This window comes from Acartia tonsa, chromosome 5, assembly GCF_053477335.1.
Source record: "Acartia tonsa isolate MP-2025a chromosome 5, ASM5347733v1, whole genome shotgun sequence".
Lineage (NCBI taxonomy): Eukaryota > Metazoa > Arthropoda > Copepoda > Calanoida > Acartiidae > Acartia > Acartia tonsa.
In genome coordinates this window covers 8,994,164-9,008,946 of record NC_137264.1, presented here as the reverse complement: position 1 = coordinate 9,008,946, position 14,783 = coordinate 8,994,164, and the positions used below count along the sequence as shown (strand labels likewise).

The 14,783-nt window shown below is 33.2% G+C and overlaps 1 protein-coding gene across 2 annotated transcripts; it reads left to right on the top strand.

Annotated features, from left to right (window-relative positions):
• The first annotated feature begins 3,022 nt into the window (after positions 1 to 3,022).
• On the top strand, positions 3,023 to 12,877 carry LOC145318695 (uncharacterized). Of its 2 annotated transcripts, none has more exons than XM_080160141.1 (12): positions 3,023 to 3,145; positions 4,136 to 4,236; positions 5,129 to 5,203; positions 5,646 to 5,696; positions 6,386 to 6,535; positions 7,438 to 7,573; positions 8,047 to 8,183; positions 8,743 to 8,828; positions 9,159 to 9,251; positions 10,402 to 10,490; positions 11,736 to 11,815; positions 12,489 to 12,877. In XM_080160141.1, the coding sequence occupies exons 2-12, from the start codon at positions 4,185 to 4,187 to the stop codon at positions 12,593 to 12,595; spliced, it is 1,056 nt and encodes a 351-aa protein (XP_080016267.1). In that variant the 5' UTR covers positions 3,023 to 3,145; positions 4,136 to 4,184; the 3' UTR covers positions 12,596 to 12,877. The 2 variants fall into 2 exon arrangements, with proteins under 2 accessions (XP_080016267.1, XP_080016268.1); XM_080160142.1 differs by having other exon boundaries at positions 3,035 to 3,145; positions 4,146 to 4,236.
• Positions 12,878 to 14,783: the final 1,906 nt, after the last annotated feature.

Here is a 14,783-nt window from a genome sequence, read left to right as displayed (position 1 = left end):
ACCTAGCTCCAGGGGCAAAACATTTTTTGGTTTCATTTAAAAATAGTTTTCTTTATTACATAACCAAAATCTCAATTTTTACCTTATAATCAAATTTAATGAATCAATTTTCAAAATGTTTCACTAGAACTGCCTTTCTGAGCACAGAACCCTCCTACCACTTATTTTTTGAAATAATTAAGATTAGGGGGATAATATTTTACCTAGGTTAGGGTAGGTTATATTGGGTAAAGGGTAGCTTTGCAGTGACAAGAAAATTCAAACTCTCAACCCCAAGGGCGTCCAAGCTTTTTCATTTATGGGAGGGATAAAATTTTAGACTTAAAAATAATATTTTGGGGGTGCCCCCATATTTACTTGGGGGGGTATTCACCCCCTTTACCCCCCTCCCCTCCCCCCAATTGCAATGCATTGGACGTTCTTCCTCAACATCATTCTTTATTTCAATTTTTTTCAAAAATAAAGGGGGGCGGGGTTTCTGTGCCCTATATGGAAAGCACCAATTTAAATATTTAGAAATTTGATTGGAAAACATTGACGAAGCCCAAAATGTACCATTTTTGCACCACTTTTGATTCATGTGACGTCATAAAATGAGGGAGATGAGAGGATAGGTGGGAAAGAAAACCCCTAAAAAAGAAATGGAGAATATGACATAAAGAGGGGGGGGGGTTGAGTTTCTTTGGCCAAAAATAGGTTTGTTATCTTTGTTAAATCAAACTTGTTTCTAGCTGCAAAATATTTTTAAACAATAGGGAATGGGAATGGTTTTGGGGGTTTCTAAAACAAAAAATTTAAAATAAAAGACCTTAAAATATATAAATTTACATATTGCACTTATCCAGTGTAAATAGTATATATAGCACATCAGCGAAATAAATCTAAAAATACTTTTAGGGGGCAGATAAAAAGGTCGGCAATTCTTCCATTTGTCCCCCTTAATTACAGATGAAAATCATGTACAAGTTTCATGATTTATTCTCGGATTATTTTGTTGTTGGTATAAGACATGAGTCTATTGTCCTTGAAACCTTATCTTGGTCGTCATTTGTTTATTTTGTAGTCTTTTAAATCATGGAAGAATTTCTTTGGATTAAAATCAAATTCTTTATGGGTGTACAATAATAAAACAAGGATGGCAACATCCATAAAAGCGAAGCTCTCTAACAGAAGTGGCGTTCTAAATTGTACCTAACTGCTATAGGAATCATCTTGCGAATTTAAAAACAATAGGATAATTCTAACATGCCTAAATTAACGAAAAGTGCTATCCGTTACAGACGGTTGGACGTACAGACCAACCCTAATTATAGAAAAGCTTCGCTTTTAAAAAGGATAAACTCCAAATGCTAAACATTTTTGTGAATAAAACGCCAAATAGAAGAGTATCGTCTAAAAAGATATTTATTTGCCAAATTGCAAAAAAATCTACTAATTTAAAGCAGGGATACTTTTTTAAGGGGGGGGGGGGAGTTGGGGGGCTATATTTTTTAATCAATAATCTTAAGCAAAAAAATATGAAGACTCGACCTTCTCTTTCTAACCTCCCTTAGGTCCCATTGCTTAAATTTTAAGTTACTTTTCATGCCCTAAACAAAATGTTAAATAATTTGTGTCCACAATAAAAAACAGATTTAGTATGCCCCCTAAACACACACACACACACACACACACACAAACAAACAAAAACACAAACTTACACACAAAATCCTAAATGTAAATTATCTATGATAACTTTTACCTGTACAATGAGCTGTAATGTGCAAAAATAATAATGTTCAAACTATGTGTTTTTAGCGAAGCTGTTCTATAATTATGGTCGTCCTTATGTCCTTCCTTTAAAACTTTGCATGGTGATTTCTGTAGTAGTTAGGTCCAATTAGAAATCGTAGCAACTCTATAATCATTACCAGAATGTCAGTACGTCCATTTTAAACATGTTGATATTTAACTTTTTAACAGCTAAATTTTATATGATATTATTATCCGATTGTTCTGATTTTTGGAATAATGATTTATAGGATAACAAAGTACATTGTTATCAGCAAAGCGTCTTTATAATCAAGCCCTAAAAATGTATGTATGTCCTTAAACATTTTCTTTTATTTAAGTAATTTTTCAAAAAAATTCTTAAAATTTTGTTTTTACTGTTTTACATTTATATTCTGATTATTCAGTTGTGACACTCTACAAGTGTTAATGTTCGTTTATCCTACTGTTTCAGAGTTTTGCTTTTATGGATGTTGTCATCCTTGTTTTTAGATAAGTCTTGGGATTGTATGGGCTTTTTACTGCTCTTCTTTCCTTCCCTAGATGCTAGAGGCAAAGCCAGTATTTATTATCATATTTCATTTACTATTCTACAGGTGTATATTGTATAATCCATACATCTATCTGCCCCAAGTGACAGAGACCCTATTCGTCTGATAACAAATTACTTTACTTTTTGTGTAGGGACTCGACTTAGTTTATATTTCCGACGCTATTAGCTGATTTCAAAGACTCTTTTTGAATTCAATTTCATTAATGTCTATTACAGACAAAGTCCAAATTGTGTTAAAATTGTGCCAAAAGTGATTCATGTGACGTAATAAAATTAGGAAGATGAGAGGAGAAGTGGGAAAAAAAAACCTAAAAAAGATGTGGATAATCCCTCATTTTTATTTCGTCACGTGGATCATTTTTGACACAATTTGGGCTTCGTCTGTATTACATTTTTATTTTGGCCATTAATGGTAGCAAAGTGCGAAAAAATTTTCTCTGCGATCGATGCTATCTTTCCTGTATGCCCCATGGGGTTAAAATTCCCCAACCCTGCCCCTATCTTCCTTACTAATATATGATATTAGTTTGTGTGTATGTAAAAAATTCATAAGGATTGTAGGGGAGGGGGGGGGGATGAAAAGTGGACCGAATGTGGCGGTATATTGGCATTCAGAGGAAAAAGTTTCCGTCCCTTTTTTGGTTAGTTCCACTTTCTTTGCTCATACATTTTTTTTGCAATTTTTCGTCCTGCGTATAAATTTTCTTTTAGCACCAGTTAGCTACAAAATTTGGTTTGGATCAGACCAAAAGTTCTGGGGTCTCGGAGTGAATAAACAACTTGCGCGAAACGGTTTGGTTGTTAGCACACAGCTTACTTTAGGTGTTTAATAATTGGTTGATAATATTTAACAGTAAGTCTTGCAATTAGAATACATTCTATTATATAATACTAGCGGCTGCGCACCTAGCATCTAGGGGCTCTATATTCGAAAGAATACGAAAGAGCAGAAAAATAGCCTAAAACCATACCTACCCAGACTTTATATAAAATAAAATAGCCTAAAAGGCTAAAACCCTCCCGAGACCTATAAGTAGCTTCACTGTAATGGAGGACCAAATCGGTTCAGCGGTTAGCGAGATCCTTTGCTACAGACAAAAAATGCTTACTACTTTATATATTAGGATATTAATATTTTTGTTTGAACGTTAATATCTCGACAGAAACGATGGCCTAGAAAACTACTGGCGCAACCGCTAGTAAACACATTAAAGGTTTATTTAACCGCATTTTAAATCAAAAATTTTCAAGAGTACACGAAGAGAAATTTTTTTACAAAAATTAAATAAATCACGTTTCTACCGATAGACAGATTGACAGATGAATATTTTGTTTTAAAAAGTAACTTTAAAGTTCTCTTAAATATGAGAATTTCCACAAGAAAGTCAGCAGGTAGAACTAAGCAGATGGTTATAAGCCAAATAAGCTTTTGGTGACCATCTTTTTGAATAAGCCAAGTATAGTTATTTATCGCATCGTATTATAAACAGCTTTCCGTGGATATAAAGATGTACAATTATAAGATTAAAACCAGTTTTGTTAGCCCCGAGATATCAAAGGCAAGGGCTAACAAAACTGGGTTTATTATTATGATTTTTCATTTTTATATTCGTAGAAAACTAGATATAGTACGATGCGATACAAGATTTTTTAGTATGGTATAGAACCGGTTCTAATCCAGCGGATATTAATCGGTTTCTGGAAAAATATTTACTACACAATACAGTACAAACCTCCCGCCTATCAAAGATATTAAAAAAGAATATTCGCTATGCAAAATAATTTATCAACCTCCTATTAAAATATCCTTAGGAAATTTTAGGATATTAAATTATTTTTGCTGTGATATAAAAATTGTGCTATGATGTGGCGCTTGTCATTAATCTTATTATCAAGCTTTGTATTTGTACAGGAAGGATCAATGTTCATTTAATAAATATGCCTTAAATGTATATTTCTTGGTTCTAGGGCAAACGCAGAAGTCCAAAACGCAGGAGTGGACACTTAACCTAACCTATTTTAGACTATCTTTTAGGTTTTTTTATGCCTAACCCCTGCGGGGGGCTTATATGTACATTCATATCTTTACCTAACCTAATCTAATCTGTACAGAAATACTTAATTAAAATAATATTTTAACACTCCTGCGTTTGTCCACTCCTGCGTTTGGGACTCCTGCGTTTCTCTTGGAACTTATTTCTTTATTGTAACAAACAGTTTGAATTATTTTTCTAAAGACAATCAAGATTTTTAAGTTGCAGAAGGGGAGAGTAATAATTAATTAAATTCAATAAAACTATTAAAGTGTGAGCTTTCATGGATATTTTTAATAAAAGGTCCCGAAACTTTTTTGTTATCTTATCTTTTAAAACAAATATTTAGTCGTATATGATTTTTTAACGTCTGAAATATAAAATTTATATTTCTTTGATATTTCTTCAAATATTGTAATTTTTTCTATCGCGATATCTCTTGGGAAGGTGATGGTATCCTCCATCAAAATAGTTATAAACCTTCTAAGGACCTATGACAAGCTATATTAAAAAGGAGAACCATATCGGCTCAGCATATAGCAAGAATCTTCAGTAAAGACAGACAAACACACACATAGACATCCTGTTACTTTTATAGATTAGATTTATTATTCTTTGGTGTACATACATATAAATAAAACAACAATAATATATGAATTAAATTATTTCCCAAAAGGTAGGAAGTATGCAGTAATGTGTATTCACACATTGTTTTCATACAGGCCATTATATATTGATTGAACGTAAAATGAATATTGTGTTGTGTGACAGGCGAGCAAGATCCCTACAGCTGTTACAGAAGATGAAGTTGATGAGGTTGTCAAAGTTATTGACAGTGTCGAAGAAGGAATGGAGTGTTTTATATTCAACTGATGCCTCTATGAATCTATTAAATTTTAAATAAAATGGATAAAAACCTGCCCAGGACCTAATTTGAAAGCTTAACATATTTAATGGTAACTAATAAGCTAGACCTTAACAGACAGATTATAGTTATTTCTCGCATCGTATTATAAACAGCTTTCCGCGGATATAAAATATACAATTATAAGATTAAAACCAGTTGAGGTGAATCAGTATTTTGGAATACTGATTCACATTACAAGGTACAATGTTATGAGCAATGCATCTCTATAATCAAGTTCTAAAAATGTAAGTATGTCCTTGAACAGTATCCTGTATTTATGAAGTCTTGCATCAACTCCCCTGCCCTCCCCCTGACTTTATGTTTTATTGAAACCAACTAAAAATCCAAAATGATTGAAATCAAAACACTGTCAAAATTGCAGAGAAAGTGGTTGAAGAAGTTAAACCCGAAGTCAGAATAGAAAGACAATCATGTGAGTATTGTAAATCAAATTCAAAGTGATTAGAAACAAGGATGACAACATCCGAAAAGTAGCGAAGCTCAACAATTATTAATGGATATCGGAAAAAATTTACTATAGAGCAGTGTCATACAATAATCATTTAACTTGATTAAATAGGGAAATCACGAACCCTTTAAAATCACGCAACCTTTAAATCATGAAAACTTAAAAATCTAGGAATCGATCTAACACCGCAATTAATAGACAAATCTTAATAAAAATTGGTGAAAATATGTAGAATGTAATATAAATTACTTTCTGAAAGTTTTAGCTCTCTATCTTGAATAGAAATTGAGAAAATCACAAAAACTTGAAAATCTAGGAACCGATATCACTTCAAATAACCGACAGATGGACAAAACTGTCCATCTTGAATAGGAGTCGAGAAAAATACTAAAAAATACTAAAAATATAATGTACATATATTTTTATATTTTCTTTATCTTTTATATTTAACTCTCTCTTTCTCTCTTTTTTTAATTCTCTACATTTTTCTTTTTTTTATCCATAGTTTTCTCTCTTTCTCTTTTATCAATGTTAAAGATTATTTTTATGTAAAGTTTGTGTAAGTTTTTTTTATGTACCTTTCAAATTTAGTTTCATTGCTCCAAATGCACTTTTAGGGGAAAGCACCAAATTATAGGTACATGTTTGTTTAGTCTTTGCCCAATTTGCGCGTGTGGCGCCGTACAACTGTACCGGGTCTGATGGCGGTCTGGAGGGTGTGTGCAAGAAGGCCACCGACTGTGATAACGAGGGTGGAGAGATTGATGGTACCTGTGGCCAAGCTTTCTCTGTATGCTGCATCTGTAAGTACACTTAACCCTTTTCATGCGGGGCTCAAAATATAATAACTATGAAGCTCTTTATAGTGCATTTTAAAAAAATGACGTCAAACAATACAAATGAGCTATTATAGGCCTATATAGATAGACTAAATGGCAGGCCAGTATACATTTTTTTTGACCAATGGCAAGCCAGTATACATTTAATTGACCAATGGTAGGCTAGTATGACGTCATTTTGTATATGTACTATGAAAAGATATCACTATTCCGGGGGGGGGGGGGGGTTGAATGTGCCCCCATCTCCAAATTATATCAAGACAGACTCAAAAGCATTTGTAAAATTTAGGAAGATTGAAGAAATAATTAAAGGGATCTTAAGGGATAAGACAAAGGTAGATAAGTTTATGCACATCCACAATTATAATAAATAATTATTCCGGAGGGATATACTGTAAATTACACTGGTACCCAAAGTTTCATAACCACGTTATCTTATTCTGAGGCTCTAAAACGTATAATTGAGATTTAATTAGTTGGTTAGAAGATCATAACATTTTAACCCATAAGTTTAATCAATACATGAAGTAACCTTGTCTATCATTATTAAGAATGTATTTCAATTTATCCTTTATTGTCTTCTCCCTTAAGATCCCTGAATTATAAAGAACTATCAGTAATTTATAAAAAAAAATACATTAATTAGTTTATTATTATTTGATGAATGACGATCGCGTTGCCTAACAACAAAGTAATTTAACGACTAACGAACAGACATACTCAAGTTAAAGAGTAACTGCGCATACAAATGACCAATGATAGGCCAGTATACATTTTACCATTGGTCAATATAATGTGTACTGGCCTATCATTGGTCATTTTTATTGTATGACGTCATTTTAAAGGAATCATTTAAATTAATTTAGTTGCTCCTCCTGCGTGTGGCTCCCAGATCAAGACCGAGGTTGGATACCTACAGTCCGCTGGGTTCCCAAACTCTGCCCCGGAGGGATCATGCACATACGCAATTGCCAAATACTCTACTGACGTTGTTCAGCTAAAGTAAGCAAAATTGTCAATGTTTTTTTTTTAGGAGGGGGGAAATTTTTTTAAGGGGGGGGGTAAAATGACGCGAAGCGCGTTGCAAATTTTATTTACCCCCCCCAAAAAAAAAAAAAAATTTTACCCCGGGGGTAAAATTTGCTTGGGGGAGGGTAATTATACCCCCTGAAATCTGTTGGCAGGGGTAAATTTCTTTTACCCCCCCCCCAAAAAAAAAAAAATTTACCTCCGGGGTAAAATTTTTTGGGGGGGGTAATTTAAATTTTATTAAATATTTAGTATTAAAAATGCGCGCGAAGCGAAAAAATTTTTTTTTGTTAGGGATTTTTTATTTTGGTTATTTTAAATGGTTGGGGGTAAATTTTAAATGGGGGGGGGGGGTAATCCCCACTTTACCCCTCCCCCCCCCCCCTTGGACGTCTTTGTATTCGCATCTAGTTTTATTACTTATTATAAAGACATATCATTGTCAGGATTGAATTTGAAGACGTGGAGCTGAGTGGTCCTAGCAACGGTGAATGTAAGAACGACACTCTTCAGATCATTGATGTGGACTATCCCAACCTCATGAGGAAGCCTGTCTGCGGATCTCTTACTGATAATGATCCAAGTAAGATTTTAGATGATAGATGTTGTTATACTTGTTAAAAGCGAAGCTTTTTTATAATTATGATCAGTCCGTCAGTCCGTGACGGAAAGCTTTTCCGTTAATTAGGCACGTTAGAATTGTCCTATCGATTTAAAATTTTGCATGGTGATCCCTGTAATAGTTAGGTACAATTTCGAAAGCTTAGCAACTCTATAATCATTACCAGAATGATCGTACGTCTATTTTAAACATGCTGATTTTTTAACTTTTTTAACAACTAATTTTTATGGGATCTAATTGTCACATTAATCTGATTTTTGGTATACGGATTCCTGGGACAACAAAGTACAATATTATAATCGAAGCAACTCTATAAGCAAGTACTAAAAATGTAAGTATGTATTGTCCATAAACATTATCCAGCTTTTCAACAAATTTACTTACAATTTTGCTTCGACTCTTACATTTGCCAAATTTATATTCTGATTATTCAGTTCTGACACTATACAAGTGTTAATCCCCTTCTTTTTTCCTACCGTTTCAGAGCTTTTATAGATGTTATCATCCTTGTTTTGTTTAGTTTACCTGTCAGTAGCGGACACAAATGTGGACACTAAGATTATGTTCAATATTGAGGAAGATTCGGAGGCAAAATACAGAATCAAGGTAAACTTGATTGGCAGGGCTCGGCACTCGCCACATTTTTACAAATACATATTTGAAAAGGATTGTTAGTTGCAGCACTTGATTCGGCCAAAAAGCTACTCTGTTATTTAATTTGCTAGCTGGAAGATTACAAAGTGTCTTAAAAATCAGCCATGTGACGTCATTTCTCCAATCATTCCTTATTTGTATGACGTTACATGGCTGATTTTTTGAGACACTTTGTAAAGCTTTTGTTAGCTTTATAGCGACAACGGATAGGTTTGCGTTTACAGAATTGTGATCTCATACAAAATTCAATTGAAAATTAATTAATAGATGGTTTTTGTTTAGGTTACCCAGTTGAAAAAGGAAGATGCTGCTCCCCCTCTATGCCTCAAGTATTTCACTGAACCGGAGGGTGTCATCAAATCTTTCAACCACCAGGTATGTACAGAGTAACCCAATGATTGTTAATATTCATGTTTAAGTCTCCCCAACCACATATGTCAAAAACAAGGATGACAACATTCATAAAAGCGAAGATCGGAAACGGTAGGACAAACGAACATTAATACTTGTAGTGTGTCAGAACTGAAAAATCGGAACATAAATGTATAAATCTCGAATCAAAATTTAAATTAAATTTGTTGAAAAACTGCTTAAATACAGGATAATTTTTAAGGACATACTTACGTTTGTAGGACTTGATTATGGAAATGCTTATAACATTGTACTTTGTTGTCCGGAATCAGTATTCCAAAAATCAAATCAATCGGATAATTTTATCACATACAAATTTGTTGTTAAAAAAGTAAAAAAATCAACATGTTTAAAATGGACGTACAGACATTCTGTTAATGCTTATAGAGTTGCTACGCTTTCTAAATCGTACATAACTACTATAGGAATCACCATGCAAAGTTTGAAATCGATAGGACAATTCTAACATGCCAAAATTAACGAAAAAAGCTATTAATCTGTGACGGACGTACCTTCTTAATAATGGCTAAGGATGTAGGAGGTGAGATTTACAGGATGTTTGGTCATTACAAATGAAGCACCTTAAAGCAGACCTTTTCTTTGCATTTATTATGGTAGACTAATATAGAACACCTGTCATACTCAAGACTAGGGTTATGTAATAACAATAAAATTGCAGGTCAGCTTGTAATATATATAGCATAGATTTTGATGTGTAAGACACCTAACCTATCTTGGGATTGGCTAAATGATCCTCACAACCAATCTCCATGTGCATCTGATTTCTAATGATAAAAATAATCAACATTATAATAGATTGACAAAATGTCTCAAAAATCAGCCATGTGACGTCATAAAATTGAGGAATTATCCATCTTTTTTTTAGGGGTTTTCTTTCCCACTCTCCCTCATTTTTATGACGTCACATGGCTGATTTTAAAGACACTTTGTCCAGCTAATTAAAATTTCCCTCCCCTAAAAAACAACAGACGTAAAAGTCCTCAGAAACTAAATTAGATTTCTAATAGCAACCCATTATTCGATGATTTATCAACAATACATGCGAAAAATTAATTTTATATTCGATTTTATTTTGCCAATTTTATATTTTCAGGGTGGATTTGGAGAATGGTTTTCCAACATGAACTACGCCACCTGCATAAAAAATCAACCTGGATTTTGTGATATTTCATTTACTGCAAAGTAAGGGTATTTATATTTCTCGTATTCATTCGAATCCGGTGGATAGGAACCGGTTCTCATCCATACGAAAAAACTATGTCTAGCATCGTATTATATCCAGCTTTCTACGAATATAGAAATGTATAATCATAAGATTAAAACCAGTTTTTTTAACCGGTGCCTTTGGCACCTCGGGGCTTAAAAACTAGTTTTAATCTTATATTTGTACATTCTATATCCGCGGAAAGCCGTTTATAATACGATGCGAGAAATAACTATTATACGAGAGGTCCCAACAAGGAAATAAAAACTTAATCTGCCAGTATTAATTGCCTTTTTAATGTAAACAAAAAAAACTGTTAATGGACAAAGTGTCTTAAAAACTAGTCATGTGACGTCATAAAAAAGAGGTAGATAATCCCTCAATTCTATGACGTCACATAGCTGATTTTTGAGATATTTTGTCAAGTTACAAAAAAAATTATCTGTTAGATTGTTGTGTCATATTTGCAATCTAGGGTGACAAAATCTATTGTTGTTAGATTTATAATATCAAAGATTCTTTATAAGTTCCGTCGGGAAGGTTCGAATCTCGGTCCGACACCGCGTCATAACTAAAGACGTTAATAGTTATTTTAATCTTATGATTGTACATTTTTATATTCGTAGAAAGCTGGATATAATACGATGCTAGACATAGTTTTTTCGTATGGATGAGAACCGGTTCCTATCCACCGGATTCGAATGAATACGAGAAAAAAGATTCCAACTGCTGCTATGTCAGTACGCGACTTAAAAAGTTAGAGTGGTGGAATGCCTTGGCCCAAAACAGGCGCACCTCATTACCATGCACAGTTTGGACTTCTCAGACAAAGGTCGTGCAATCAAAGGGTTAGTTGTCTGATGGGTGTTGATACCCTAGGCGATAAGACGCGTTACATTGCAATCCAAACTGCAGAGTATGTTCAAAGGTGACGTAGCCGATGTGTCACCACGCCCCTAGAGTCTGTGTGTTGTATGTCGTTTTTTGATTATTCAAATATACCCATTCATATTAAAAGTGTTTTTTCCTATACATGTTTTGTTAATCCCTGAATCAACAGACTGAGTCCTCAATGAAAAGGAATCATCATATATAAAATAGGACACTTTAATATCTGTCTTGGAATGGTTTCAGGCTATTTGTCTTCCCTTCCCCCAATAGAAAAATAAAAAAGTTAAGGAAAAGAAATGAAACAACAGAAATGATTATTTTTTTATTTTTAGTCATTTTGACATTGGGGATGGTAAGCTGTGCTTTGGAACAGAATGCGCCACAGGAAATGAATTCCCTTCATCTTTAACTTGTAAGCATTTTTAGTAGCAAAGCTACTCTATAATTTACAATGTTTGACCGTCAGTCGGTCCGTAACAGAATGGGGGAAATGTAATTTTTTTCGGCTGATATTGAAGATAGACAGCTGAAATTTTCCATTACATATGGTTATCAAATTGTTTTATTTGTATGTGTGATGGTCATGCTTGAAAAGACATAAACCTTATATTTTTGAGGTTTCGTGATTACATTTAACAGAGCTAAATTTTACAAGAACATTCCTCTAACACTTCCCCTCACCTTCTGACTTTCACTTACAATTTCTAAGAACACGTTTTCTCATTCGTTGGCTTAAAAACAATTCTATGTTAAATCTTGTTTGGTTAGTTCAAACTAGCTGGGAACAGACTCTTAAAATAATAATCTTAATAATACACAGTGCTTGATTTTGTTTAAGATCATTGTGGATGTATTTCAATTTTAAGTTTGACGGTTTATGGTCCCAGATGGATTTATAGGTCTTCTATAGTAGCTGGACAAAGTGTTTGAAAAATCAGCCATGTGACATCATAAAAATGAGGGAGATGAGAGGGGAAGTGAGAAAGAAAACCACTTAAAAAGAGATGGATAATCCTTCCTTTTTATGACGTCACATGGCTGATTTTTAAGACACTTACATATTAATACTTATGATTGTTGTTTAGACAACTGCACAAATGGTCCCTACATGTTCCCCTACCAGAGCGGAGACTCGAACGATGACCAGGGCGCCGGTTATGAACTCAAATACGTTTTCCTTCCATCTTACTGATCACAATGACTGAAGAAAATCTTAATTGAATTAGTCTATGAATTATAATTAAGTATTTATTACCTCTCTAGAAAAGAGACTTATACCATTAATGGCAGCTAGATAAAAGTAAGCTTTAATAATATATGAAATTGTAAATGAAATAATTAAGAATAAAACAAATTAGTTACAAAAGTTTTAATAATAAAATTGTTAACCTGTATTATGTATCCTATAGTAAATTGTAAAATTCTGTAATGAAAATTACCAAAAAAGATATAATAAACAAAAATTCTTTTTTTATCTATTTAGTGAATATGTAATATCAACTTACCTAGATATATTTCCATTAAATTTGTTTTTGCTTTGTTTTTTTTTTAAATTGGTTTTCATTTACAACAGCTTCTCATAGGTCCTGGGAAGGTTTATAGCTGTTTTAGGGGAGGGTAGCACTGACCTCTTAAGAGAAATCGCCGTTGAAAATTGACCCTTAACTTCGACATCTACTCATATATCATCTTTTCGGTCTTGTTTAATTATTTAACAACGTCTTTGCCCCCAAGAGGTAATGGGAAGTCCCCCTACTTTTTCAAAATTACTCTTTGACATTATATAACCCAGGATACTTTACTTCTGTACTTCGGAATATAAAAAAAAATTGGGGAGTGATTTTTTACAAAAATTTCGTGACTTGGATTTTTTAAAAACAATTAAAGATTTTTTTCTTTTTGGGGGGTTTAGGGGTATCCCACCCTACAAGAAATTAGCTTAAAACCACCACAGGACCAATAGCTATATTCCTTGAGGAGTATTACTTTTCACTTACATAAACAGGAAAAAATTTCTTTTGGGGGTGTGGGGGATTGGGGGAGTCCCACCCCTCAAGAAATTAGCTTCAAACCACCAAAGGGCCAGTAGGTATAAGAGTAGAGCTCAATTGATTCAGCGGTTACCGAGATCTTAAGCTTCAGAAAAAATGGACAGACATCAAGCTAAATTGTATAATTTCTATCTTGAGGTTTGGTGAATCTAAAAATATAAGTGAAATTACAAATGTAAAATAATCCTTGAGGTTTGGTGATTCTAAAAATATAAGTGAAATTACAAATGTAAAATAATCATTGAGGTTTGGTGATTCTAAAAATATAAGTGAAATTACAAATGTAAAATAATCCTAGAAGGCTGGGGGGATGCAAGTAGCTTTACAAGGCCTACAAAGCACAAAATAATTTTTAACAGAATTTTTTAAGTTGTCCAACTTAAAAAAGAGTTAAAATGAATCCTTATTCATAATTTTCCTTATTAGTAAGCAGTTAGACAGAACATAATAATGTGGAAAATCCATCAAAACATGAGTTTATTTAATTGTCTACAGTCTAAGTATGAAATTATTTACTATTATACTAATAGAAAAGAAATGTCTTTTTGTCTGATTCAAAGATCTCAAAAAACATATTAAAAAATACAAAGTAGCTTGATGTCTGTCCGTCTGTCTGTCCATCTGTCCGTTCCTTAAGATCTCGGTAACTAATGAACCGATCTGCTTCTACTCTTCAGGGAATATACCTACTGGTCCTGTGGTGGTTTTAGGCTATTTTCTATCCCAAAGCCCCCCCCAAAACAAAAAAATCCCCCCCCCTAATTTTTTTTTACGAATTTTGCTAATTTGCGATCCGTTTGTATTTTTTTCTGCTGTGTATGTAACGATCCGTTCGCATTTTTTTCCGTTTGGTAGGTAATAGAAGATGTAATTAAACCTCTAGGGCAAAGCACCTAACGGCTAGGGGCGAAGCCGCTAGTTCCTTTTAAAGGAAGCTTTATTTAAGATCTAGGGTGATATTACATTTGGCGAAAACCTTATTCTAAATACTTAAAACTAAAAACATATTAAAACCTATATAGTTGTGGTCATAAAGAAAAGTTCAATATTGCTGGAATGTTTGTTTCCTTTTCACCCCATTTTATTTTGAATTAATCTTATTCATGTTTTAGATTCTTTCTACTAAATTATGTGAAAAATGTGTAGACAATTACAGAAATATGCATGATTGGCAAAGTAAAATATAAAACACTGTTGTTTACCTTTTAACTCTTCCCCTTGTAATTACATTAGTAATTGTCTACTCTCACAGAGTCTCAATTCTAAAACTCAGACTTTATCAAATATTTATTGTTATAAAAATATGATTTTTTTTACAAAATCAGACAT